The sequence below is a fragment of the Pan paniscus genome, chromosome 13, assembly GCF_029289425.2.
Source record: "Pan paniscus chromosome 13, NHGRI_mPanPan1-v2.0_pri, whole genome shotgun sequence".
Classification (NCBI taxonomy): domain Eukaryota; kingdom Metazoa; phylum Chordata; class Mammalia; order Primates; family Hominidae; genus Pan; species Pan paniscus.
In genome coordinates this window covers 22773093-22800021 of record NC_073262.2, presented here as the reverse complement: position 1 = coordinate 22800021, position 26929 = coordinate 22773093, and the positions used below count along the sequence as shown (strand labels likewise).

Here is a 26929-nt window from a genome sequence, read left to right as displayed (position 1 = left end):
GTCATCCCTTTCGGCCGGGCGCGGTGGCTCACACCTGTAATCCCGGCACTTTGGGAGGCTGAGGCGGGCGGATCATGAGGTCAGGAGATCGAGACCATCCTGGCTAACACAGTGAAACCCCATCTCTACTAAAAAATACAAAAAATCAGCCAGGCGTGGTGGCGGGTGCCTGTAGTCCCAGCTACCGGGAGGCTGAGGCAGGAGAATGGCGTGAACCTGGGAGGCAGAGCTGGCAGTGAGCTAAGATCGTGCCACTGCACTCCAGCCTGTGTGACAAAGTGAAGACTGTCTCAAAAAATAAATAAATAAAAATAAAAAATAAAATAATAATAATAATAATAAATCATCCCTTTCCGCCAGACAGCAAATCAGGGTGTGAACCATGGGGGACAATGTCACGGGATTTGGAGGAACAAGCCAGGCCTCAGAGGAGCCAGGCGTCTAAGTGGTCACCTGCGCAGCGACAGGGGAGTCGACTCAGTCTGCTCCTGCCCCCAGCAAACAGGCCTCAGAGCAGTCGCCCAGACCAAGATGATTCATCTTTGCCAGAAACAACTCGAGAAGAGGGGCCCCTCAACAAAAATTCTCAGCTCCCCACACCCTTGCATCCACCCGGGGTGCACCCTGCGGCACTGTCCCTCTCCCAGGCTTGGTACAGTCCCTCACGGCCCCTCCTCACCCACTATCCACACCCAGCCCTGTGCCTGATGGCTGAGTGCCCAACTCCTCAGTGGCTGCAGCAAACGCTTCTGGCCCATGAAGACTTCCTCCTTCACCAATGCCACCCTTTCTCCTACACCATTCCAGTCCCAGAAGACCCTCGGGTACCCCTCATGCCAGGCCCAGCACCAGATGCTGAGACCTAGACATGAACGCAAGAGCATCCCCGCCCCTGAGGGGGACCCACGCCAACCACCTGCAGCTTCCAGGCACCTCCTTCCGCACATTCTCCTCACCTGCTGACAGGTCTCTACTCCCGCAGGCAGTGAGGCCCACATCCGTGGCTCTTTGGAGCCTTCTGGGGGACTCAGGGTTGCTGAATACATGAGGATTCTTGCTCATGCATCTCTGCCACCATCCAGTAACATTTAAGGAAGATCCGAAGTTCCAAGATCATAAAGACTGTGGACAACACCTGTCAAATCCACTCTCGACACAGATTAGGAAAACTGGAACCCAGGCCAGCGCACCTCCCATCCCATCCACGAATGCAGCCGCCGCATTTTACCAGCACTAGGAGACTTGGCCCACGATGTCCCTGCTTTGCGCCACGCAGGAACAGCTGCTCTCCCCGGACTCCAGGAGGACCCTTCCCAGAAAAAGCTGCTCAGAGACAGGTGCAGGGAGCAGCGATGGGTGAGGAGGCTCTGGGGTCCTCATGACTCTCCAGCAGCAGACACATGGCCCAAGACTGCTCTGAAGCTAACAGGCCACCTGCCCTGTGGCAACTATGCTCACGAAGGCTGGGTCCACCCTCTGCTGGAACCTCACCAGCCAAGCTACCCTGCGATTAGACAACAAGGGCCTGCGGGGTGGGCAGGAAAGGGTGTGCTGCAGTGGGGTGGGGTTGGGAGGTGAGGGCCTTTGTGGAGGTGCTGTACTCCAAACTTCGGGCCTCCTGCCTGGCCCCTACTCCTGCCACAGATTGAGAATCCCTCAAGCATCTGTTGCTATTGCACCAATAATGAGAACTCAGCCTGACACTAGAGGGGCTCCCCCGCAATTACATTCTAATTACTGTCTAATTACTGCCTAAGTCTGTCCTCTACTAATGTGACACATCAGGAAACTGCACCATGGTGGTTCATGATCCACTCATGGCTTGGAGAGGCAGGGTGTGGGGCGGAGGGATGGGGGGATGGTTCCCGCTGAAAACCCTGGGGCAGGCCAGACATACACAGAGGCCAGGCTTCCTGGAGCTCACAAGGCCTCAGAGCATGGGCAGAGGGGCAGCTTTAGGTGCCCCCACAGGCCAAGGATGGCCCTGACCCAGGGGAAGGAAAAGACCATGTGTGGCCCCAGGACCAGGGCGCTCCACCCGCTCTTCCCTCCCTGTGCGCTTGGCTCCTCCCACTCCACCTAAGAGCTCTTCCTCCACCCCCAGCTGCCCCCTCCTCACAGAGGGAGGGCCTAGAGAGTCCCCGTCCAAGGGGCACAGGGTGGAGAGGCATCGTCCAGCTCAGAAGGCCACCTCCCCAAGGGGCCTGAAGGTTGACCTCAGATCTCCCTTTCCTGGCATGAGCCACACATCCCAATAATGACCTCCCACTTAGAATCACAGGAAAAACAAAAGTAAATACAGTAACAACCCCCCGCAGGCCCTCAGGTCCACTCTTAGAAGCACCAACTCCTAAGCCCCTCCGAGGGTCTTTCCATGTTCCTGGGCTCCGGCCCCAGCGTGGCCTGTGAACCAGCAGCCCCAGCATCATCTTGGCACCCAACAGAAATGCAGAAACTCAGCCAGCCCTGCCCCAACTTAACTGAATCGGGGTCTGCACCGAAACAAGCCCCCAACAACTGTGTATAGATCAAAGTGTGAGGGGCGCTGCCCAAGCGCCCGCCGGAAGAAAAGGCGCATTCTCTTCCCCGACTGCTCTCTGAGCTGTGCCTCAGCCCTGAGAGCAACAGGGCCTGACTAAATGCACTGGAACAAAAAGGGAGGAAAAGAAATCGAAGTCTCTCCATTCCTCCGAGACAGAAATAGTTCTGTGGCCTCCAGATGGACTGTGCAGACACAGCGGAGGTCTCGCCTTCCCGCCAAACTTTCCCAACGGGATGCTGGCACGGATGGCCCAGTAGAAACCAGAGAGTCTTTCTCTTTGGGGCAGTAAAATGAGAGGCTGTGGCTCGTGTAGTCTCTTTTGTTATAATTAAGTTGGCCAAAAATTCACCTAAGATAGTAAATCCCGAACCTGACCCTCTAATTAGAGCCAGAAGGCATCAGGAGGACAATTACTTTCCAAAACAGTCCTTGGCGGGCAAGAGGCAAGAAGTTCTCTGGGCACATTTCAAATGTGCCAGCTGCACGCACCCCAGGGCTGCCTGGCAGCGACCACGCCCCTCCTCCCTCTCTCCCCTCCTCCCTCTCTCCCCTCCCAGTACTCAGGCCCCACCCACCGCTGTCTGAGGCAGCTCAGCCCCCTGGACTTGGGGTGGCCAGACCTCTTAGCAAACTCACAGGTGACCTTCATGGTGCCTGGGATTCCTGGGAGCAGAGGTGCCTTCCTCTTCACCCTCCATAAACCCAGCATGCCTCCCTGACGACATGGGCCACCACTCTAATTAAATCCTAACGGGCTAATGAAAAACACCCCTGCTGCCCTCCAAGTGCGCGAAACAGAAAGTACCTCCTTGGGCAGCTACTGCTGCTGCTGCTGCCGCTGCAGCCACCACCAAAGGAGAGGCCTTTTTACCCGGGTCGGGGAAGCCAGCGGCCTCCAGGATCCCACTTTTGGCTTCTTGCTTCTCGGAGGCAGTGGCTGAGGCAGACGTCTCCATCTCAGCCGCTCATCGTCCTGGGTGGCAATCCTAAAAGAGAAGACAAAGACACTCACCAACACTGAGCCCAAACCCAGCCGGGAAACGCCGACCCAGATTCACACCGCCGCTCGCTCCTAAAGCAACCAACTTCATTCTAATTCTCTTATAATTGGGAAGGAGGGTTTAATTAATTTTGAGAATTATTAGTCCTGGGATTCGTCTGGTCCTCTGAACGACCTCACGGACAACTGCAGGCCATTCTCATCATCTTTTACCCAGATTTTACAAAATCTAAGTAACAGGTTCCTACTGATATGAGTGGCGGGTAGCCTCTGATGAGGGAAATAAAGTCAGAAACAATGACCTCTGTCTGTGAATCATGGGGAAAATAAAAACAAATATAGTGACAATGACCTAGAGGTCCTCAAAGAAAGGCCCTCATTTTCAGGTGGCTTCCCTGCTCACCAGAACCTTTCACTTATTCATCTGCATGTTCGCTCACTCCTTCACCCATTCATTCAATAAATGTTCATCCTTTATTGACTCACACGCACTCAGTCAACATATTTTTAAGCCCCTAGTATGCATCAGGCATCACGCCTGGTGCGGAAGATACAATATGTGGAGTTTACATTCTCCTTGGGGGCAAACAAGGGGAAAATAAATGTAGATTTAATTTCAGTGAGTGGGAGGTGGCTCAGGAAAAGAAAGCAGGACAGAGAGGGTTGCAGGGGCACAGCAGGGCAGCGCTGCCAGGCCTCTCTGGGGGTAGGGATGGGATGCCTGAGGGGCCACCCCACTGCAGTCAGAGGGCAAAGCCAAGAGCCAGGGGCCTTGTGGGAGGAGGCTGGCTTCTTTGAGTAGTGGCCAGAAGGGAAGTGCAGGCATCAGAGGGTCTTGAGCAGGGGAGGGGCAGGACTGACTCCCCGGGTGTAAAAGGATCACTCCATTGTTGTGTGCGGAGAGCAGGCTTTTCGGGGACAGGAGGCTACTGCAGTGACCCAGGGAGAGACAATGGTGGTTTGGGTTAAGCAGGTGGCGGTGGAGCTGGTGAAATGTGGACATGGTTTGAAGGCAGAGCCAACAGACCAGGCTACAGACTAGATAAGGAGGGATGGAAAGTGGCTGTGAGCAAGGGAGGAACACCCAGCGGGATTCGGGGCATGGGCAACTTCCGTCTACATCTGGTTGGTGGGTCAGAGCAGACACTGGCAATCCAGCCTTTCTATCAGAAGATAAATCTGATGGTCACATGTTTGTTTTTTGTTTGTTTTTGTTTGTTTGTTTGTTTTTGAGACAGAGTCTCGCTCTTGTTGCCCAGGCTGGAGTGCAATGGTGTGATCTTGGCTCACCGCAACCTCTGCCTCCCAGGTTCAGGTGATTCTCCTGCAATCCTGAGTAGCTGGGATTACAGGCATGAGCCACCACGCCCGGCTAATTTTGTATTTTTAGTAGAGACAGGGTTTCTCCATGTTGGTCAGGCTGGTCTCAAACTCCTGACCTCAGGTGATCTGCCCACCTTGGCCTCCTAAATTGCTGGGATTACAGGCGTGAGCCACCGCACCTGGCCGGTCACATGTTTTAAAGAAGGTGGTGGGGAAGATAGCTGGCATTTTTGGCTGGACACCTGGAGGAGTGGGGCAGAAAGGTTATGGGCAGCTGTGTGAAGGTCCTGCAGAGAGTGTGGGGATGGGGGTCGCAGTGTGCAGACACCAGTGGTCAGCTCCACTCCCGGGGCCCTCAGCTAAATCCACATTAGTAGGCCCTATAACTTTTCTGTTTTTATGTTGTTGTTTTTTTTTATTTTTTTATTTTAGACAGAGTCTCACTCTGTCACCCAGGCTGGAGTGCAGTGGTGTGACTTCAGCTCACTGCAACCTCCACCACCCAGATTCAAACGATTCTCCTGCCTCAGCCTCCTGAGTAGCTGGGATTACAGGCGTGCACCATCATACTCGGCTAATTTTTGTATTTTTTAGTAGAGACAGTGTTTCACCATGTTGGCCAGGCTGGTCTTGAACTCCTGACCTCAAGTGATCCACCTGCCTCGGCCTCCCAAAGTGCTGGGACTGCAGGCATGAGCCAATGAGCCCAGCGAAGAATTTTTCTAAGAGACAGTATCTCTCCTGTCGCCCAGGCTGGAGTGCAGTGGCACAATCAAAGCTCACTACAGCCTCAAACTCCGGGGCTCAAGGGATCCTCCCACCTCAGCTGGGACTACAGGTGCACACTACCACACTCGGCCTAGAATTTTATTTTTTAAATCCACACAATACTCCCACATCTTTTTAAGTAGAAAAAAATGAGTACACAAGGACAATGGAGGAGCCACATGAAGGATGTCCACAGCTCCTGTCAGCTCCTGGCTCATCTGCACACACCAGCCTGGCCAGTTTCCACAGTCTTTCAAAACTCCCTGCCCAGAAAGCCCAAGAAAGTCACGCAGATGGGGGAGAGAAAAATCTGCTTGCTGGTGAGTCAGGGGCCTCCTTTTGGCCTAGAAATTCAGGGATTGCTGCCTGCTCTTTTAAGCCCGCTTTAAAATCCGCCCCTTAAGAGTCTGGCTATCTGAATGGCCTACTAGCACTATACACTGGTTCGTGCCTGCTGTTCCTCTGCCCCTTACCTGGTCACAGGCACCACCACACCAGCCACCTGAGCTGCATCCTTGAGACACCTTCCTCCTCTCCTCCCCACACACACGAAGACTGTAGGCCCCATCACTTCACCCCACACCCCCCAGCACTCGCACGCCTCACCAGCACTGCCTCTCCCGCTGGCTGCTCTGTGCCAGGCACTCTTTCCCCTCTGGGTCTTGGCACTTTTCACACCTCTGGACCACTCCAGGTAATTCCCTGTGCTTCAGCCAGGCATCTTCCCAGAAACCACATATCACTCCATCCCTCCCCTGCTGAGCCCCTTGGCCTTCAGGTAAAGTCCTCCCATGTCTACCTAAAGCCTCCTCTCCCTACCAGCTCCCTGGCTGCCTGACCCTCCTAACAGGGATAACTGGCTCTGCCCTTGCACACAGCCAGGCCTCTGCCCAAGCTATGCCACTCACTGGAAACCCTTCACCTTTCTGTGTTTGATGAACTCTTACTCTTCCTTCAAGATGCCACTCAGACGTCACCTCCTCCAGGAAGCCCCCCTTCCCCTCCTAGCCCATGGTTGCAGCCCTGAAGCAGTCAGATCATGTCCTGCTCAACACCCCCGTATTACATTCATCACCTTCAGGCCAGGAGCTCTTCAGCACAGCATTCCCATAGCCAGGCCCAGCTCAAGCTGGTAACTAGAAGGCTCCATCCATGAAGAACGGACCCAAAACACAGCAGCTGCAGCTTCCTCATGGCAACCCCACCTATTCACTTCAGCACAGCAGATGTCATCACCAGTTCTTATAGGGGAGGAAGCTGAGGCCCCCATGGGGAGTGAGCTGCCCAAGGCCACTCCCCAGGAAGGCACGGGGCCAGGCCTACAGTCAGATCCTCCAGCCAAAATGCCTCCTGACACCTCAGGGTGTGGTCGCTCCAGAAACAGGGTGAATGTAGTGAGGGAGGAGGGGCATTTATTCAGATGCCCAGCTCCCAGACTGTGGCTCAGGGAGAGGATGTGCACACAGATGCACCTGAGGTTTCATGAACGTCTGTGGGGAGCAGATGCAGCGGGGGGATTCCAGGCAGTGCCCACTGCATCCGTGGCCTCGCCTTCCCACCTCTTCCCGGAGAAGAAGATAGTACACAGAGCCAAGAGGCTGTGTAAATCACAGGAATTAGCGGGATTAGCACAATTTCTAGGTAAACACCAGGCGCCCAGGGTCCCAGGCAGCCACTTTCACTCCCCAAAGCTCATCTGAGGCAGGCCCGTCAAGCCCTGCAGCCAAAGCGGATAGTCTCATCTGGGCCTCCAGGGGCTGCCTGGGGACAGCAGGGAGGGTCTCTCCAGGGATGGCTCCCACGGGCTCCACAGAGCTCCAGAAAAAGAGGGACTGGGAGTCACAGCACCTACCACAGGGAAGGAGAAGAGTCAATTCCTCACTTTACCTTCAAAACACACAGCTCTGCCGCTGTCCAAACAACCACGAAGGAAACACAGCCACACTCTCCAAAATTCTGCTAAGGGGGTGGGAGCGGGCACCCGGGACCCAGGGCCCGGAGAAGCCCCCTGTCTGTTAGGAGGTTCACCCAGGTCACCTGCCCTCTGGGGCCTCAGCAGGGGCACTGGTGACAGCAAGATGCCTCAGGAGCATTTCTGGGCCTTCCCCTGGGGATTGTGATTCCCCAAGTCTAGGCAGGGGGTGGCAAGAAGAGCTGCATTTCTGTTAGTTGCACAAGTCTTTCTGATACAGAAGCAGGTATATGAAAAACCGAACGGGGTGCTCATAAGGTCCCTTCTGGCTTCCAAACCTACAAGTTCAGCCAGGTGTGGTGGCTCATGCCTGTAATCCCAGCACTTTGGGAGGCCGAGGCAGGCGGATCATGAGGTCAGGAGATGAAGACCATCTTGACCAACATGATGAAAGGCCGTCTCTACTAAAATACAAAAAATTAGCTGGGCCTGGTGGCGTGCACCTGTAGTCCCAGCTACTCGGGAAGCTGAGGCAGGGGAATCGCTTGGACCTGGGAGGTGGAGGTTGCAGTGAGGCAAGACCGCGCCACTGCACTCCAGCCTGGCGACAGAGTGAGACTCTGTCTCAAATAAATAAATAAATAAATAATCTACAAGTTCCAGTTAAAGCAGGACTGTCTAACCTGATGAAAAAATACATTTTTATCTTTGCTAGTTTGGAGCTGAAGTTGGTGTCTCCCTCAGGCTGCCACTGGCATGAGTCGCAGCTATGCCCAAGCTCACCGTGGTGTCCCACTTATGCTAGCCATTCATTAGCCCCCACCGCTGACCTTGCTCTTTGATGTGTCGGTAAAGCAGCACATGTATTCTTGATCACAGATGCGGTGCCTTGAACGTTTTAGACATCGCATCATCACTTTCTTTCATAGTCCTGTGTCTTTTCTTCTATGCATTTATAGCATTATTGTAGGAGTCCACGAACTTCACTTGCTTGCCAAGGGGCCCAGGGCGCAGAAAAGGTTAAGAACTCTGAGTTAAAGGACTGGCTTGAAGAATAAATTAGTAATCAGAGCAGAATGAGCGAATCACCCTGAAACCTGAAATCCCAGACACCCTCCCGCCACCTGGTTTCTTTGAACTCCTCTAACGAGTGACTCACAGGAATTAGAGCATTGTTCCCCAGGCAAAATCAATCTCCAGGAGAGAGATGAAGCCTCGCCTCTCAGCAATCACAGCCACCACAGAGCCACGGTGTTCTCACCTCTGCTGTGATCTCAGTTGTGCGGCATGCATGCCCAGGACCCACACGCATAAGCACACATGGATGCACACACACACGCAGGCTCACACACTCACACAGCACACAGAACATACGCCGACAAACCATATACACAGCCACACACATGCATACACCTGCACGCAGGCCACACACACACGTGCACACCGCATTAAAGTCACAGACGTGTGCATGGGCACACACGTATATAAAGTCACACATGGTCACTTGCATCACACATACACTCACAGCACATATGCAGCCACACACGTGCACACATACAGGATACATGTAGTTACATGCAGAGGTACATGAACACTCACACATGCACATGTATATATTACAAGGACACAGACCCAGGCAAACACATGCACATACATGAGGGATAAACATGTGCCCTGCCTTGATCACAGACTTATTTTTAAGATCCAATGAGATAAAAAGTGAAATTTCCCAGAGTGAAGAGCACACTGCCACCCCGATTAAGGGAAATCGTCATTCTAACCTCATGACAGCTAAAAGGGAAGCAGCCGACTCACGGCCTGAGGCCCTGAGGACTCTGTCTTGTATCCACCAGGAGCTGGGCACTAGTCCTTTCCTCTCCCCTCACACCACTGTCTCCACTGGGAAAATGACCTCAGGGACACCAGTCCAGTGCCACAATGCCAAGGCTGGCAGCCTAGGAGCAAAGGGGGCTCTGACTCCTCAGGTCAGTCCCCACTGTCCCAACCAGACAAATTTACACTCACTCCTCCACCCTGAAGGAGATAGGGACGTGGGGAACGTAAGGGTTCCCCAGGACTTCTGGCATTTTACTGCCAGCGGCAAAATAATCCTATTTTAAAACATGAGGCATTGAATTCTCCCACAATGAGAGATGCCTGTGTGCCTGGACCAGCATAGTCTGCATCCACTGTGTGTCTGTGGCCATGTTACTTCCCCTCTCGGAGCCTCAGTTTGCTCCCCAGTGATGCAGAGTACCCTCCCTCCCAGGGTACTGGGAAGACAGTCAGCCTTCCCAGCATGGCCCGTAACACCTATTATAGCAGCTGCCCCACATGGGAAGCTTCTCCCATTTTCTTCTTCTCCAAGAAAAGATCACCTGCCTGCAGGGCCCTGGGGGGACAGTCAGGGACTCCGCCAGCTCCTCAGACCTGCCTGTGGGGTCTGAGGCCCAGGCAGCACCAGTTTCTGCCTTCTCTGTCCACCTTCCCATCACTGCACATGAAACCGAAGCCTGCCATGGCGTCACTAGGGCCCAGCAGGATAACAGCTCCGCAGAGCCCCAGAGAGCAGCACCAACAAGGAGCTCCAGGACTGGGGCCAGGCAGAGCTCAGGAAGGTGTGAAGGTTCTTCCAGAGTGTGGACGGGTGGGCAGCTGTGCAAAGGCCTTGTCCCTGACTCCCCCTCTTCCAGCCATTCCACACTGGGAGGGGAACCGCAAGCTCCTACCTGCGCTGGTCCCTCTTCCACCACTCCAGCCAGGGATTCCCACAGCCCCCAGCCTCCACTCTGGGTCCTTTGGGGAGACGGCAAACTCAGGAGGGGAGCCCAGACCCTATAAATGATGCCTGGACTGGTCAGATGCGGGGAGGCAGGGCCGTGGTGTCTGGGTCAGCCCCATGCCCCTCAGGCTCCATAACCTTGACCTTGGCTTCCCACAGAGAGTGAGGGGGATGCACCCCCAGCAAGATTATCCAGAAACTTGAAGGTGGCGATGTATGTGAGGCACCAGTGCACAGCCACTGCTCCCAACAGACCCCCCTGTTTCTCTATGGATTTGGTGCATGGCCCACCACCCCACCTGGTACCCAGTAGGCTGTGAGGACAACGAAGGGAGACACATCTGGAAGAAAAGAAATCGCTCTTCCGAAATCCCCTGGGATCCATGGTTCCCATGTTGACTCAGAGGAAGAAGGGTCCTCTTGAACTGCTCTGTCCTTCCTTAGACCCCCTCCTCTGCCTAGGGTGTCCCTGCACCGGGAACCCCATGACTAGAGAAAGACAACAAAACCTTCAAGCACACATAGGTGTCCCGAGCCGGCTAGCTCCTCTCCTCAAGTAATTTCACCATTCACAGCAGCTACTCCTACTGGGCCAATATCTCGAACCTTGCTTTCACTTAAAATCAGAGGCCCAGAGAGGATAAGTAAGCTCCCCGAAGTCACACAGCTAAGATATGGCAGTGCTGGTGGGCCAGTGCATGTCTGCTGGATTCTAGTTTTCTACTTTCTCCATCATGGCCAACTCCTTTGTATGCACAGACGCCTGCCAGGCTCCAGAATTATTATAGGGGTGTCAAAATGTATAAAAGCACAGCTATAGACACACATGTAAAGAGTTGTGAGGCAGGCACTTGTGTAGAGAGTGCTTCAAAGTCCAAGGCAGCATATGCTAAATGTCAAATAAGCAGCAGTGAGTTTCTACTTGTGGGAGCTCCACAAGGGCAGGCTACCTGAGGAGGTCAGAGGAGGCTTCCTGGTGACCATCCAGTCTGCCCTGTGGCTTCCAGTCAGAGAATGAAAGGGTCCTGAACTTGGCCCGGGGAGCACAAAGGGAAGAGCACTCCAGGGTCCGGGAACTGCATGAGCAAAGGGAGGGAGAAGCCCTTGGCACACTCTAAGGCAAGAAAAAAAAGCGTTCCCACAGGGAGACAGAAGTAGGTGAGGCTGGGCGCGGTGGCTCACACCTGTAATCCCAGCACTTTGGGAGGCTGAGGAGGGCGGATCACCTGAGGTCAGAAGCTTGAGACCAGCCTGGCCAACATGATGAAACCCCGTCTCTACTAAAAATCAGCCAGGTGTGGTGGCAGGCACCTGTAATCCCAGCTACTGAGGAGGCTGAGGCAGGAGAATCACATGAACCCGGGAGGTGGAGGTTGCAGTGAGCAGAGACCGTGTCGCTACACTCCAGCCTGGCGACAGAGTGAGACTCCGTCTCAAAAAAAAAAAAAAAAAAGAAAGAAAGAAATAAGTGATAAGCCAGATTGAAGGGGAACCATAGGGGCTGTCAGGGTATCTGGGAAGGGCAGGCTAGGAGGAGACTGAAGTTTAGGAAGGCCTCCAGCCCCTGGGTGTCTGACACGCTTCTGCAGCACAGCCTGGCCAGCCTGTGCCTGCTGTCCCCACCTCTTTCACGGGATGCAGCCCAGGGGCCTGCAAGTTGAGGGGGTGGCCAAAGCCCTCACCCTCCCAGTGTGGCCAGGGGTGGGCACCATACAAAATCCCCATCCTAGCAGGTGCACCTGCTTCTTTATCGCTCCTTGAATTTGTTTTTCCAAGTACAAAAGCTCCCCTAATTTGCCCAGCTCCTGGGCCTGCTGGTGTCCAGGAAAACAGATAATTAACCCTAATTCACTGACTTGCTGGGCTGGAACAGGGGCCAGGGAGGGCCCCAATGGGAAATGCAGGCCCCTCCAGGGGCAGCCAGCCTCCGATAAGAGTTGATGAGTATCAGGAGGACTTTTTCCCTCTGGGAAGCTGTGGGTAAGACCTACTTTGAGGTTGACATTTGAGACGGCCTCAAGACTTCGTTTGTTTCCACTGGGATTTACTCCCTGAAAGCCAGCAGGCCCTCTCCAATCCCCATGCCTTCCTGCCAGGAACATTCTTCCTTCTGCTCTACCGAGGATGCCATGCTTTAAAATCCAGAAAGCTTGCTCTCACACCCTCCTTCCCAGAGTCCTAGACAGAGCTCACCAACCTCTTTGTGCTGTGACTGAACTTTGACACCACCTGTGCACATGTCAGTGGTTGTCACATTCAGCTGGAGGCCAGTGAGTGCAGACTCCGGAGAAGGAATGGCCATGTTCACCTCCCAGCTCTGTCAGGAACTGTCGACAAGAATCAACTTCTCCCTAAGCCTCAGTTTCCTCATCTGTTAAGTGGGGATGAACAAATGTCTCACATGGGGCCTGGCACACACAGGCCTGGCCTTATCATCCCTGCAGCTGGAGAAGGCCTGCCCCTGAGCAGTGCCTGGAGGCTGCCCCACCAACAGAAGGCTCTGTCCAAGAATTGACACGACAGTCCCATCCAGGCATCCTCCTCCACCCACCCTGGTGCCAGCGCCTCTACAGTCTGACATCTAAACTCTCGGGTTGGCATCTGTTTGTAATGTGCTTGTTCCACTCGGTTCTAAATTCCTATTGTCCATCACCTTCCTCCCTGGAGAGCCCTGAAGCCTAGAGGTCCAGGGTCTCTCCCTGACACCACTCCCCCAGCACCCCCGACCCAGCAGAGGGTTGGGACGTGCTCTGAGGCCGCTGTCTGCAAGGGGAACAAGGGGCCCACTGTGTGGCCGGCCCGCCAGACCCAGATATTTTAACAGCTGCTTTGTGTATTCCTGAAGCGCGATTCCTGAGTGTGGAGGAAAAACAAGGCTGGCCTCTGCCCTGAGGAGGGAAAACACACTGCCCCGGGCAGGCTGCGGGCTGGGGTGAAGGCCTCTCAGGGGCCCAGGGTGGCAGCAGACATCAGAAACAGACCCCAGTAGCCTGGCACACGGGAGCCACAGGCACCCAGACCCATGCCAAGGCCCCCTTAATCCAAGACTGAGAAGGCAGGGAGTTGGGGGTGGGGGCAAGGACCAAGGGCCACTGAGGGTGGAAAATCCTTGCAGGAGACTCTGAGAGGGGACGAAGGACCATGAAGGCAGTGAGTGCGCACAGGATAAGGTCCAAGTCGCTGTCATGGCCCCAAGGCCCTGCCTCAGGATCTGCACCCCCAGGTTCCCTGCCCCACCCCCATTCCACCGCAGTCGTGCTGTCTGTGACTCTGATCACGCGGTTCCTCTGCCTGGAATGCTAGTTCCCCAATACCCACTATGACACCCCCTCAGAGAAGCCTCCCTGGGACCACCCCCTGCCAGGCCAGGCAGGGGTCTGTCTTGCCTGTGTGCCTGCCAAGGTCAAGGCTCCTATCTCATTGTGTTTTAACTACATGTTTACGTGTCCGTGTCCCTTTATGGCCACCCTCGACACAGACACCATCAATGTTTGTTGACTGACTCAGAGACGAACTGAACACATAAATGCTCTCAGGCACTCAAGTCTTCAAGAATCCTCTTCTTCTCCGAGCATCCCCTCAGGCTTCAATGCCCCACAAAGTCCACGTGGTGAGCAGCTTCTAGACCCTGAGACCCACAGGCACCTTTAAGGGAGGGCTGGGTTGGAGAAGGCATCAGGCTATCTCTTAGGTCAGGAAAAGTGCAGTAATCAACTCCTAATGTCTGCTGCAGGAGGCACACTAATCAACTTGTACTGTCTGCCATGGGCAGTGTTTGCCAGCACTGCATAAGAATGCCTTCCTTCCCTTACATTGTAAACCCCTTGAAAGCAAAAGATTTGCCATGCATAGTACTTAGCACTGAAGCCTATACATATTGACTGGGTACCTGCTGAGCTCTAAGCACAACCATTTTCAAGATGAATAAAAAAGCGTTTATCTCTTAAAAGCGCTTTTTGAGCACTGACACACTCAAAAGAGCTATTTTCTCAGTGGAATTGCAGGTTGGGCGGGGGTTGGAGGGTGGGGGTGGTATTTTGGGGTCAGGGGAATGGTGCAGGTGGCCTTTCCAGGCTCTTCCAATTAGGACCCAAACAGCAGGGATGATGGCGGTGCTGGGAGATGTCTGCAGATCAAGGACAAATCTCACCTCTTCAAACAATGTGATCCAAGCAACACCAAGTCTCAAAGTCTTGAGAAAGGAGCTGGGCTGACCTGGGACCCTGTCTGGTTGGCAGGACTCTGGGCAAGCTACAGGGAGAGGAGCCTCCCATTGGCCCATCACACTGCTCCTCAGAACCTGGGGATGGGCTCTGACACTCACTGAGACCCGTCCAGGGTGGTGGGGAGAGCTGCGTTTTGATTCCTCTGAGTTTGTCCTCTTACGGATCCTGGGATTGTGAGGCTGCCTTGCCAGGAGCCACCCCAAGCCCAGACCATGTGTTTCTAACCCCTCTGTCTTCTCCCTCTTATGACAGAGTCTGGCACCCAGAAAGGCCTCCAGGGGTCACCTCATCCAGCCCCCGGGCAGCTCAGCCCCCAAGCAGTCCTTTGCCAATGATGCAGCGGGGCTGTCACTGGGCCCCTTACCTGGTATATAACCACAGCAGTTGGTTGCAGTTAACCACATTGCTATCCCAGCCCAGACTGGCAGTGCAACTCTGGGTGTGAGATAGGCAGGCTGGACCCCCAGGGAGTACAGTGTTATGCCATGATTGGATGGAAACAGGAATTTTGACATGTGAGGGGAGCATACCAGGATCCAAGTGCATGGATCCAAGCCACCTGCAGCCACGAGCCAGCAATCTCCAAGGCCTGAGGTCACCCTCTCCATGGGTGGTGCTGGGCTTGGGGCAGGGGCAGGGCAGGGGTGGGAGTGCTGACTGCAGATCCAGGGTGGTAGCTCTGCTTCTCGAAGCTCCAGGGAGAACCGGGCTGGTGTGTGGCCCTGGCATCTCCTGGTTTGGTCTCCTGCTCCGACTTGCCCAGCTGCAGCCCTCCCCACACCTCCCAGGTGATGCCTGCACCCAGCCCTTCTGTCTGTGCCTCTGCCAGCCTCAGCCACCGGCTTTCCTCCAAGTCTGCCAGCAACCAACAGCCAGCACCACCCTGGCCAGTAGAACACCACTTTTTCCTTGCAATGAAGCCAACAGGAGTGCCCTGCCTTCAGCTGGGATCTTCATGATGAGGTAGGAGGTAGCTCACGTGCTAAGCCGGCCCTGGATAAGCCTCGCTCCTGCCTGGTCCAGTCTCTCCCAGGCCCTGGTCTTCCTCTGCATGCCCAGGAGGCCACATGCCCTCAGCCACCCTCCCTCCCTCCTGGCAGCCACCACATCGCAGCCCAAGCCAGGTGTCTGGGACCCGGATCCAATAATGTGGTCTGCTGCAGCCTGGACATGCGCCGGCTCAAGGAGGCCAGGAGGGTTTGACCAGCTCCATGACTTGAGACAAGCTCGACGTTCTTTATTCGGGTGGCACAGGTTTCCTGAGGGCCTACTGTGTGCCTATCTTGAGTCTCCATCCTTGACCACAGAAGTGAGGGAAACATAGTACTACCGCCCCAGAGCTTCCAGTCCAGGTGTGGGGTGGGGAGACCGGCATCAGAGGAAACAGGCCATGCCAACCCAGAATAAGCCTCCTAGCAGGGATAAGCTCTGGGGGCTACCAGTCTTGCTAACCTGAGGGAGTCAAGGAAGGTTTCCTGGAGGCAGGGATGAGTGAGCATTTTCAAAGGAAGAACAGTTCCGGTCCAGAAAGGCCTGCTAAAGCAGAGAGGACCACAGCAGATGGAGGTTATGTCTGGGGAGCAAGCAGGAGGCAGGGCAAGCATGGAACCCTGTGGCTCTGAGTCCTGGAAGTCAAGTGTCTGGCAGACTGGAAGGGTGTGCTTACCCCTCGGGACTCCCCACTGTCTGCAGAATGACATTCAAACTCCTTATCTGGGCCCCCAAAACCCCCAAGGCCTGTGCCCTCCCTGCCCCCTCAGCCTCACTTGCCACCAACTCAGGACTCACCCTTTATGTTATTTCTAGAAGCCTGCAACCCCCAGACACTGCCTGTCAGGCCTTTGCATTCATGCCCTTCCCCTTCAAAAAACACCTGTCTGATGAACTCCTAAGAGCTAAGGCTGGGATCTCTTCCACCCAGCACACGTGTCCCAGCCCTCCTGCCCCAGGCAAGGGCCTGGTGCTCCCACATGGCCCCTTATTAGCCTGGGAGACCCACAGCACAGCACTGGGTGAAGCTTCTACAGTGTGCTTCACTGCCTCTTCCGCTGGATGGCTCAGATATTTGACTTTCATTCCCAGGCCCCTGGCACACAGTTGGCATCCAGTAAGCATGCCATGAGTGAGGGCCATCAGAGTGAACCCAGTGTTCTAAAGTCAGCTGTCTCCTGGATTGCCCCCGCACATCATGTCCACCAGTGGCTGCCACCCAGTAGACAGCTGGTAACGGATGTTTAACTGACCCCAGAGAGCCTCACACGAAGCCGAAGCCGCAGCCTAGCTCGTCGCTGGTATCTTGGAAGGTGCCAGTCAGATCTCATTGGCTAAACAAAAATCACTCTGACTCCCCACCTGAAATTCTACCACTGGACAGTCACTTCTTTGAAGCTTGCTACTTTTCAAGAGCAACCTATTGAAATGCAAACTGCCCTGGAATAAGATCAGACTTTAAGTGGTTTTCATATAAAAAGTTCCCTTCTCTTAAATCAACGTGGATAGTACGGAGAGGGATGGAGGGAGGAGGAGGAGGAAAGCAAGGTGCCAAAAACTCTGTGCTGCCAGCTGTCCCTGGCTGTTACTGCTAAGGACACACCCTACTGATAAAAGGAGCATGTCTCCTGCTTGTTCCTGCACTTCATGGTTTCTTGGCATGATACTGTGTGCAGAATTAAGTGCCTCTGCCGTGTGCTGCTTGCTCTTCCCCCTCTCCTTTCGATGACTCTCTCCAAGACACAATCAATCAAGCCTCTTTTGTTCCTGTGGCCTTTTGAAGGCTTCCGGAGAGGAAATGAGAACGCTCTTTAAAGCCCAGTCTACACGGAGCCTGCAAATCCAATCATGGTCTCCCTGCCAGCCCCCACTGTGGCCTGGCTTTGTGAGACCAGGTGCCACAGGTGGGCTTGGCTCTGGGTTCCTTGGCCAGGACTGTCCCTGGAAAGATACTCAAGGATGTCCCCAACCCATATGGGAAGCCAGGGTGCCACATGAGACTTCCTAGAGAGCCCTCCAAGACGGCAGGAAGCTGCAGAGGAGGTCACAGGTTTAGGTGTCTCTTGGTCATGAGGCTGCTAGGCAAGGTCATTACTGGGAGCCAGGTCCCCTGCCCCAGAGCTGATTATTGTAAAGCTGTGTGCCCCAAATTTGGGTCTGAGCATGGAAGAGGTGCTCCAGGCTTTCTCCTGAGCCTGCACCCCATGACTCTTTGCAGTGTGCTGCTTGCTCCTTCCCCCTCTCCTTTCAATGGCCTCCCCAACAAGTCTTTCCAATCAATGGCCCACTGATGGGGACAGTCTGCCAAGGGAGCCCACCAGGTAGGGGAGCCCCATGGAGGTCCCAGGGATTGTAAGAGAGCCTGCAGTCAACCTCCTGTTCTACTCAGGAATCCTCTACAGCAGCAGTTCTCAACCGGGAGTGAATTTGCCACCAAGGGACATTTGGCAATATCTGGAGACATTTTTGACTGTCTCCAAATTGTGCTAGCGGTGGCCAGTGGGTTGAGACCAGGGATGCTGGTAGATATCCTGTAGTGACCAGGACAGTTCCCACAACAGAGAATTATGCAACCAGAATGTCCATGATGCCAAAGTTGAGAAACCCTCACCCAGAGTATTCTAGGCACGGTCATCCAGGCTCTGAGTGAATATCCTCCCAGGGATGGAGGTCTCACCACCTTAAGCCGTAAAGAGGCAGTGGTGCATCCTGCATCTGAAGCCTGGGTCAGCCTCTTGCTGCAAACTGTGGACAACTGACTCTGCTTCGCCACACCTCAGTTATCTTGTCACGGAAAATGGAGCTAACAATTTGATGTTCCAGGATTACTATGAATGAGTTCATGGCAAAAATACATCTAGTACTGCACCCCACACACAGAAGGCACTTAAACCAAAGGAGGCCTGCTCAGGGGTTTCTGGTTTTAAAACACACTGAAGAGCAGAACTCCAGCTATCCCTGAAGGAAGTCTACCACCTGCCATAAAACACCTGCTAAGTCCCTGGCCTGCCTCAATGACACTGTCACAGGTAAGAAGAAACATGTAAGATGTTCACTGCAGGGTTAAGTACACCCATTAAACCCTGACAACACCCCACATGTTTAACGGGAGGGAAATAGTTCTTAATAAATTGCTATCGTAGCAAGACAACGGGACAGTACTGTGCCTATTTTAGGTTATTATTATAAAGACTTAGAGAAATACAGAAATGTTTAAGATCACACGTAAGTGAAAATAAAACAAAATTGCATACACACTATAACTGCAACTAGGAAAATGAACTATCTGTACAAGGGAGACAGTAAATAAGAAAAAAATTTGTGTTTGAATAATGGGATTTTGAGTTATGCTGGGATTTTTGGTAATGTTCTTTTTTTTTTTTTTTGAGATGGAGTCTCACTCTGTCACCAGGCTGGAGTGCAGTAGTGCAATCTCAGCTCACTACAACCCCTGCCTCCCAGGTTCAAGCCATTCTCCTGCCTCAGCCTCCCGAGTAGCCAGGACTACAGGTGTGCACCACCACACTCAGCTAATTTTTGTATTTTTAGTAGAGACGGGGTTTCCCCATGTTGGCCAGGCTGGTCTCAAACTCCTGACCTCAGGTGATCCACCCGCCTCGGCCTCCCAAAGTGCTGGGATTACAGGCGTGAGCCACCGCACCTGGCCGGTAATGTTCTTTAATGTAAAACGTCATTCTGCTTTTTCCATTAAAATGCTACTTATTAATAAATACAGAGAAAATATTAGGAGAAACTATAAATCGAGCCTGACTCCTGACCCGAAGCGAAAGAGTATAGGAAAAATCTCAGAATTTGACTGTGTGCTCCGCCAGTCCCAGGGGGAGCATCCCGGGCCTCAGAATGGGAGGAGGGGGCTGCTGCTCTGACCCCAGCAGGGCAAGGGAGGAGAATCTGCCTCTGCCCACCTGGTTTTGGTCCCTGGGTTTGGCCCCTAAGCCCCAGCCTCATTCTTTCTGGGAGTTATGACCACCACCCTATCAGAGGCCATTTCTCCTCATCCCTCCCCACTCAAAGGACTCGCCCTCAGTGCTGGGCAGTGAGGGTGGAGCAGGACCAGGCCAGGCCAGGCAGCAACTGCAGGCCAGGGGCATGGCTCCTATTCTCTCATCTCAGCCTCCCACCAGGCCCAGAAGCAGGGACAGCTTATGTCTCCTTTTATAGACTACGGAACAAGGTGAAAGAAAGGTTTATGCCCAGGGCCCATGCAGAGTGGAAGAGATATGGGAGCTGACACGATGAAGCCTCAGGGCTCGGATGCTCAGGACAGAGGGGTGAGCCAGCTCACAGCCCCAGGGCAGCTGGGGCTGCCACGACTATGACCCTGACTTTCATGGACAGAGGTGGGGTGGGGTCACCTCACTGGCGTCCAGAAGCTGTAACACAGCTCAGAAATACGACAGAAAGCCTCCCAAGAGCCTTCACAGGACATCGCTGGGAGAGGAGAGAACCACATCTCCAATAAACGTGCATCAGACTGGCAAGCTCCAGAGTTCCAGGCTGGAAACGACCCAGGACTGGCTCTGCCACTTACCAGCTGGGAACCCGGGTGGCAGGCTTAACGTCTCCAGGCTGCAGCTGGTGTGTCTGTAGTGTAGTGGACAGTGATACCATCTATTGAATAGGACACCCGCCATGGGGCCAGAGGCCTCCCCACCAGCCATGTCCCTCATCCCATACAACTCTGCCTGCTGGAAACTCCCTCCTCCTGCTGGGAAGGGGAGCAAACGACACACCCCACGCTGCTGGAAAAACTCCCACAGGTTCTGCCTGGAGCTGTGCTGAGCTTCTCTCTCTCCTTCCTTCCTCCTTCCCTCCCTGTCTTCCTCCCTTCCTCCTTTCACACTGGGCAAGGGTCCCTACATTTCAGTGGGGATGGTGGTCTCTGCTTCTCTGCAAGAAAGAGGGGAAGATGCCTGCTCCCAGGACAGGGCGAGCTCTCAGCCCCCAGCTGGAGCTCGGCAAGTGGATCTTCTTGGTCTCAAGACATCTGCTCATCTGGATTCAAAAGGAGTCTGCCTTCCAGCTGAAGGGGGCATTATGAGTGTGTGTGGCACGCCCGCCCACATGCTCACTCCAGGCTTCCCTCTTCAGTGATAACTGCTAAGTAAGACCTGAGTAATAGATGCCTTTCTGAGAACCGAGAAACCCAAAGGTATTTATGTGCCATGAAAAAAAAAAAAAAAGAAACACAACCTGCTGCACTGAATCCACATTCCTTCACCATGCAGTGATGTCTACAGGGCTGAAAAAGAACGCGGGTGTTGTTTTCTTTCCCCATTTGCCTAAACACAAACACACCCATGACACATATGCACACACAAACACACACTCATACACGTATACACTCTCTAAGCTGCCACAGCTCAGACCTACACTCTCCCGGGCTGGGAAGGAGAACAGAGCCCGAGGCTGCCAGTCCTGGCCCGGGGAGGCAGGATGGTGGAGTGGTTAGGAGCAAGGCTGAGGGGGTCAGGCCGCCCTAGTGTCTGACCCCAGCCCTGTCTTAACCTACTGTGTGCCCTTGAGCAAGGTAATTAACTTTTCTGTGCCTCAGTTTCCTCCCTGTGAATAGATAATGGACATGGCATGCCTAGCACAGAGAAAGCCCTCAGTAAATGTCAACCATTATTATGACTGAACCACAAGAGTCTAAATCCTCTTGCTGGGCAGGGATTAGGACCAAACCCTCTGGGCAATGGCTCCCATCTCTTGGGCCATGTTACCGGCAGACCCACCCTAGTTCCTTCTCCAAGTCAGGTGTGTGCACTCTGTGGCACCTTTGCCGTCATGCACCACCATGCTCAACACCTGCACCTTGCAAGCCTGTCCTCAGTTGCCTGTTAGGCCAGGAACGAACTGCAGGAGGTCCTGGCCTACTGCCCAGCACTGGCCAGGGGCTCACACACACCCTGGTGTAAGATCCTTTGTCAGCAGGATTTCAAATGTCACAGCCTGTCTTAGGAGGCAATGGGACCTGCTGGCCTTTCCAGATGGGACCTTGAAAAAACAGCTCAAGCCTCCTGAGCCACAGTTTCCTGATCTGTAAAATGGAAGGATGATAGTGCAGACTTCATAGGGTGGGGAGATGTCCATCTGTCTGTCTGTAAATGTTTCACATGAGTTGATGCACATAAGTACTCTGGGCAGTGCGGGCTCATGACAGTGCACAGCGGATATTACCTTGGTTTTTACTTTACATGGGAAGGGTGTGGGTATATAGGGAGGGGAAGTTTATGCTCTTCCTTCTTTGTGCTTCTCTGAGAGCCTGGCTCCTGAGACAGCCATGCTGGGGCCTCTTAACCCAAATTTTTCCCTGTCCAATTTCCCCTGAAGCATCCCCAATCCCATCTGCCAGGCAAGCCTGGTGGCCCAAGTGACCAAATCAACCCAGGGTTACACCTTCCTCTGGTTCAACCCAGCACTTCCACTGGCAAAGCCGGAAGCATATTTTACAAAGCCTCTTGTATTTGCAAGCCAACCTGGTGGCTTCCCTGTCGCAGCTTCAGGAGCAAGACAAGCAGGCCAGAGGCCACGGGTGTGCCAGGTTCTCCATCCAGCACTTACCTGGCCATGTGGAAGGTCTCTGTGCCCTGCCTACCTGGACTGGCCCCCAGCCTGCTGTATACCCCCTGGGCACAGACAGCTAGACAGGTCCTAGGGTGACTTCACCCCATCTCACCCCACCAGCCACATGTGGAATCTGAAGCTCTGCCTGCCTGCCACTCAGATGCCCCAGAACTCAGGCACAGCACCTGCCCTCACCGTTCACACGCCCCGCCACACAGTCCTGCGCCACATCACCTGCCCTAGGAACCCGGCAGGTAACCCACCGTGCCCCCTAATTGTTTTCTCTGGCTGTGTGTGGGTGATGGCAGGAGCTGCAGGGACTGAATCAGGAGCGACGATGGGAGCACTCTGAGTCACAGGAAAGGAGGGACGCTGTGAGGAGCTAACGTCGAGTTCTGAGATACAAAGGAAGAGGAGGAGGAGTGGGCCAGGAAGCCCAGCGCTGCCAAATAATTGGGCATCTCACAACACAGGGAGGAGAGTCGGGAGCGAGGAGGCCAGGACAGCCCTGTCAGACCCCACTTTCTTGGCCATCATCTGTGGGGGCTGCAAGGCTTCAGCAGCACAACTCATCAGTTAGGTGGCAGCAGCTCTGTTTACAGTGGGTACTGGGCCACCTTCCCTCCTCCAAACAAAAACAAGCCCTGCCCCATCACAACCATGCTGAGCCAGCTGCACGCTGCCAACCCCGTGTTTGATGCCACCAACACAGCTGGGCCTAGCCGGGTGGGGGCTGCCTGCCCCCCATGGCCTCCCAGCAACTTCTGAACCCCCAGTGAGTCTCCGTGCTCCCACTCTGACCACACTGGGCTCTGCACCCCAGCCTGGGATCCAATGGCCCAAGTCTACACCCCAGATGCAAGTCTTCAATGGCCAAGTCTCAGGCAGCAGAGACCCTGGGCCACTCATCACTGTCCCTCCAAACAAGTAGCCCCCCAGAGGCAATGTCTGCAGAGACCCCCCCCAAGCTTTCCTCCAGCTGCTGCTGCACCTGCCTGCCGCGCCCCTCCCTGCCGCGCTCCTCCCCAGGCTGTGTGGGCACACATGTCAGGTCAGCATATCCACACAGGCTCCCACCCCCAAGCCTGCAGCCCAAACGGCACTGGAAACAGGGACTGGTGCCACCGCCTCCCTGTCCCTCATCTCGTTCAGACACGCCTCACCCCCACACACGCCCACTCCGTCTCCCACACTCACTCACACACGGCTTCTCACACATCTCCTTGGACTCACAGGAACTCACACTCTCACCCTCACTCACACATAAACACACTCAAACTGACATAGCACACACACACAGTCATACTCTGGCTCACGCTTACACACACTTGTACACTATCACACACATGCATAGTCATATGTTCTTAAAGACACACGCTAGTTCCCACTCTCACATTCATCCACTCTCACATCATACACACACTCACACAATCAGCTGCACATGCTCAAAAAGCCATGCACTCACACACACGCGTGCACACAGCTCCACTGACAGCACCGCCCCCTGCCCCATGTCAGGTGCCCACCTCTCACTGCTGGGGAGGTGGCAGTGGGTCCTTCTGGAGACAGGAGCTCCCAGCTGTGAGAGGAGGGAGTTTGCAGGTGGGAGAGGTCCTGGCCCATGGCTCCCCACGCAGTCCCTTGGGCCCTCTACACGCTGCACTCACAGGGTGGCTCAGAGGCAGTCCCCGGCCCACTGGAGCCTTCCCTCAAGACCCCACTCGGCCCTCTGGCTCCTCCTGGGAGAACGCCAGCTAGGATGCCTCTGCCCCGGCTCAGCCCCAGGCCTCCACAGCCCCTGACCCAGCTGCTTCCTCTAACCTCACAGCCTCACAGGGAGGGCTGGACTGGAGAACCAGAGTCCAGGGATAATCCTGGGTCCTGGATCTTGGCAAAGTCCCCCTGCATTCCACCCTCTTACTGGGATGACCCCAGCTTCCACCCAAGGCTCACTGTGATGCCCCCAACCAATCAGACCCCACTCCACCACCCAGGCAAATGTGTCTAGGGCAAGGAAAGGGCTCGAGGCAGAGGGAGGGCTAGAAGTCTACTGGGAACCCAGAAGAAAAATATGCATCTACACAGCCACCAAACACGCCAGAGCAAGCAGGCAGGCTAGACTCAGCACACCCTGGATCTCACTCACAACCAAGCATCCCAGAGCCCACTGGGCCTCCCTTTGGAAGCTGACAGACTGGAAGGAGTCAGGAGCTGGGTTCCAAAGCTAATAGAGCCTCTTACAAGCTGTGCAACCCAACCTCTCTGACCCTCAGTTTCCCATCTAGAAAGCGGGAACACATGTCCCGTGCTGCGAAGATTAAATGTGTCAATATGTGTCAAGGCCCAGTGCCCAGAAGGTGCTCCATGCCATCGCCTCCTGCCATCTCATCCCTCACCTGCCCAGGCACCTGATGGGGGTGGTCCGGGCTCAGGAGCTTCCATCCCTGGAAAAACAGCATCCAGTTCAGAGGGCTAGCTGGGGCCCTGCCTTGCTGATGGGACCATCCCAGCCCCTGGGCAGGCTAAGCCCAGGAAAGCGATTTGTGCCAGCCAGGGCGAGAGCGTTAGAGGAGGCCTGGGGTCCAGGGCTGCAGAACACAAAGGGAGGGGAGCCCGGGGGAAGGCCGGGTCTGCTGTTCCTTGGCTGATGCCTCCTGCCCATCCCCTGTGCCCCTGTACGACATGGCATATGGGATCTGCCAGCCTCACATTCCCCCCAGGGGAACACTCCCCTTCCCACCTTATAGGTGAGGAAGCTCTGACAGCATGCCCACCCTCATGTTCCAAACCCAAGTCCACAGAGAGTTCCAGACCCCAGGCTCTCTCTAGCGCTCTGCTCCCCTGCCTTGGAGGATCAGGTTTTTTAACTAGAAAGGCCATTCCCTAACTAAGCAAACCAGGGGCTCTTAATTACTCTGGGGGGTACTCTCCCTAGTGAGAACCCTTCGGCGCTCTGCTGAGAGGTGCATGGGGGAGCAAAATGCCTCCACCCCGAGGCAGGCACCGGGGGGCTCTTTCAAACGCCGGGAAGGGCGTCTCAGCACCTCCGGAGCATTAGCGCACTGTTCGCACCAGAAGCCATCCAGCAGGCACACGTGACACCACCACCAACTACCCCTGATGGACACCACTGAACGGCACCGGGAGAGGTGAGGCTACATAAATAACACACGCGTCACGAAGCATAATTATTAAACGTTGTCATTTCGGAAGAAAATTAATTAGCAATAGCTGTAGCTGTCTTGTGTCTGCTTAAGCAGCGTGCATCTCAATTAAAATTTAATTGCCACAGCTTCAATCACAGCAGGTTAAATGGCTTGAAATGCTGAGCGGGCCCATATCTACACAAAGCCTAAATTAGTGTGGAGTGGAGGAGCTGTCACAGAAGGGGAGGTGATAGGTAGGAAAGTGGGCAAGACAACAAGGTCCCGGCATACCCACGTCCCTATGTCGACCAGTCCTGGCAAGGGGCAGCATTTCCAAGTGTAGAGATGGACATGGAGGATGCTTCCTGGACCACCCACACAGACTAGCTCTTGGGAAAAGAGATTTTAAGGCTGGCATGAGTCTGGTGGGCTCTCATGGGAGCCCGGGCTTTGGGCAGGGGGCCACATCACAGAAAAGGATCTGGGGTGCAAAGGCTGGCAAACAGCTGACAGTGTGTCACCCCTCAGAGGAAGCAAAGGTCTCAGGCAAGGACTGCCAGTTCCCATACCAATGGAGTCATGCAGCAGGGCTGGCAAGCCTGGGGCAATAGGGAGTGGTGAGGACTGTGGCAAACTGGAGCACACAGGCCTTGTCAAAAGCAGACAGCTGCTGCTCCCCTCTGGCCAGCTTTTCCCACACAAGGATGAGGACTCAGTAAACCAAACCCTCAAAAAAGTCAAGCACAGGGGTTTTATTTCAATTTTCCTGTATAGTAAAACAGCCTGGTGATGACCAGGCCATGGGTTACCAATTTTCCACTTCCTGTCTAGGAATTTGTGCAAATAAATACACATGAAAAGGTGTCATCTTAGATAGTAAATTAGTGGCTGCCAGGGATGGGGAGCGACTGCTAATGGGTATAGGGTTTTTTGAGAGGGTGATAAAAATGTGTAGAACTTAGATATGTGGTGATAGTGGTTTAGATAGTGGTGGTGGTTATTCAGCTTTGTTAATATTCTAAAAAGCAGTGAATTGTACACTTTAAGAAAGTGAATTTTATGGTACGTGAATTACAACTCAATAAAGCAGTTATTTACAAAAACAGCAGGGAGGGGATGCAGTCTTTACCTCAAATGCACCCACAGCTGCCAGATTTCTCAGCAGAGCATCTTTCACTTGTACTAGTTATTGGTGAATGGAAGGCCCAGTTCAGCCAGCCTCTGGGTTGAGATCTGGACAGACAGCAGGGCGGCCGCATCTACACTGCCTCCAATGCACTTCTAAATCCTCACATCCTATCGGGGTGCCTGCTCCTCACCTTGAAATTGGGCTGCTTGTAAGTGAAGGGTAGTGGATGATGGAAGGGAGGGAAGAAAGGGGGGAGGAAGCCAGAGAGGGAAGGAGAGAGGGAAGGAGGGAGGGAAGGAGGGAGGAAGGGAGGGAGGGAGTGGAGGGAGGGAGGGAGGGAGGGAGGGAAGGAAGGAAGGAAGGAAGGAGGGAGGGAGGCAGGGAGGGAGGGAAGGGAGGGAGGTAGGTGAGGTCCCCCTGGCCAGGAGGCACAACCCAGCAAGCTCCTAATGAGCCTCCAACACCACCGAAGTACATCTCCCCCTCCATGAAGTAGCCTGGCTGAGCTCATTATCCTGCCCCA

At 54.3% G+C, this 26929-nt stretch overlaps 1 protein-coding gene across 5 annotated transcripts in view; it reads right to left on the bottom strand.

Moving 5' to 3' along the window:
* GLI2 (GLI family zinc finger 2) overlaps positions 1–26929 on the bottom strand; it is a 257123-nt gene that overhangs the window by 192344 nt on the left and 37850 nt on the right. For 2 of the 5 annotated variants that reach the window (XM_008972505.4, XM_008972506.5), the window contains exon 2: positions 3348–3528. In XM_008972505.4, the coding sequence (XP_008970753.3) occupies positions 3348–3498 (151 nt within the window). In that variant the 5' untranslated portion in view covers positions 3499–3528. Of the gene's footprint in view, positions 1–956; positions 3260–3347; positions 3529–8375; positions 8631–26929 lie in introns of those variants that run through there. The other 3 variants (XM_063595124.1, XM_008972507.5, XM_063595125.1) reach the window with 3 other exon arrangements.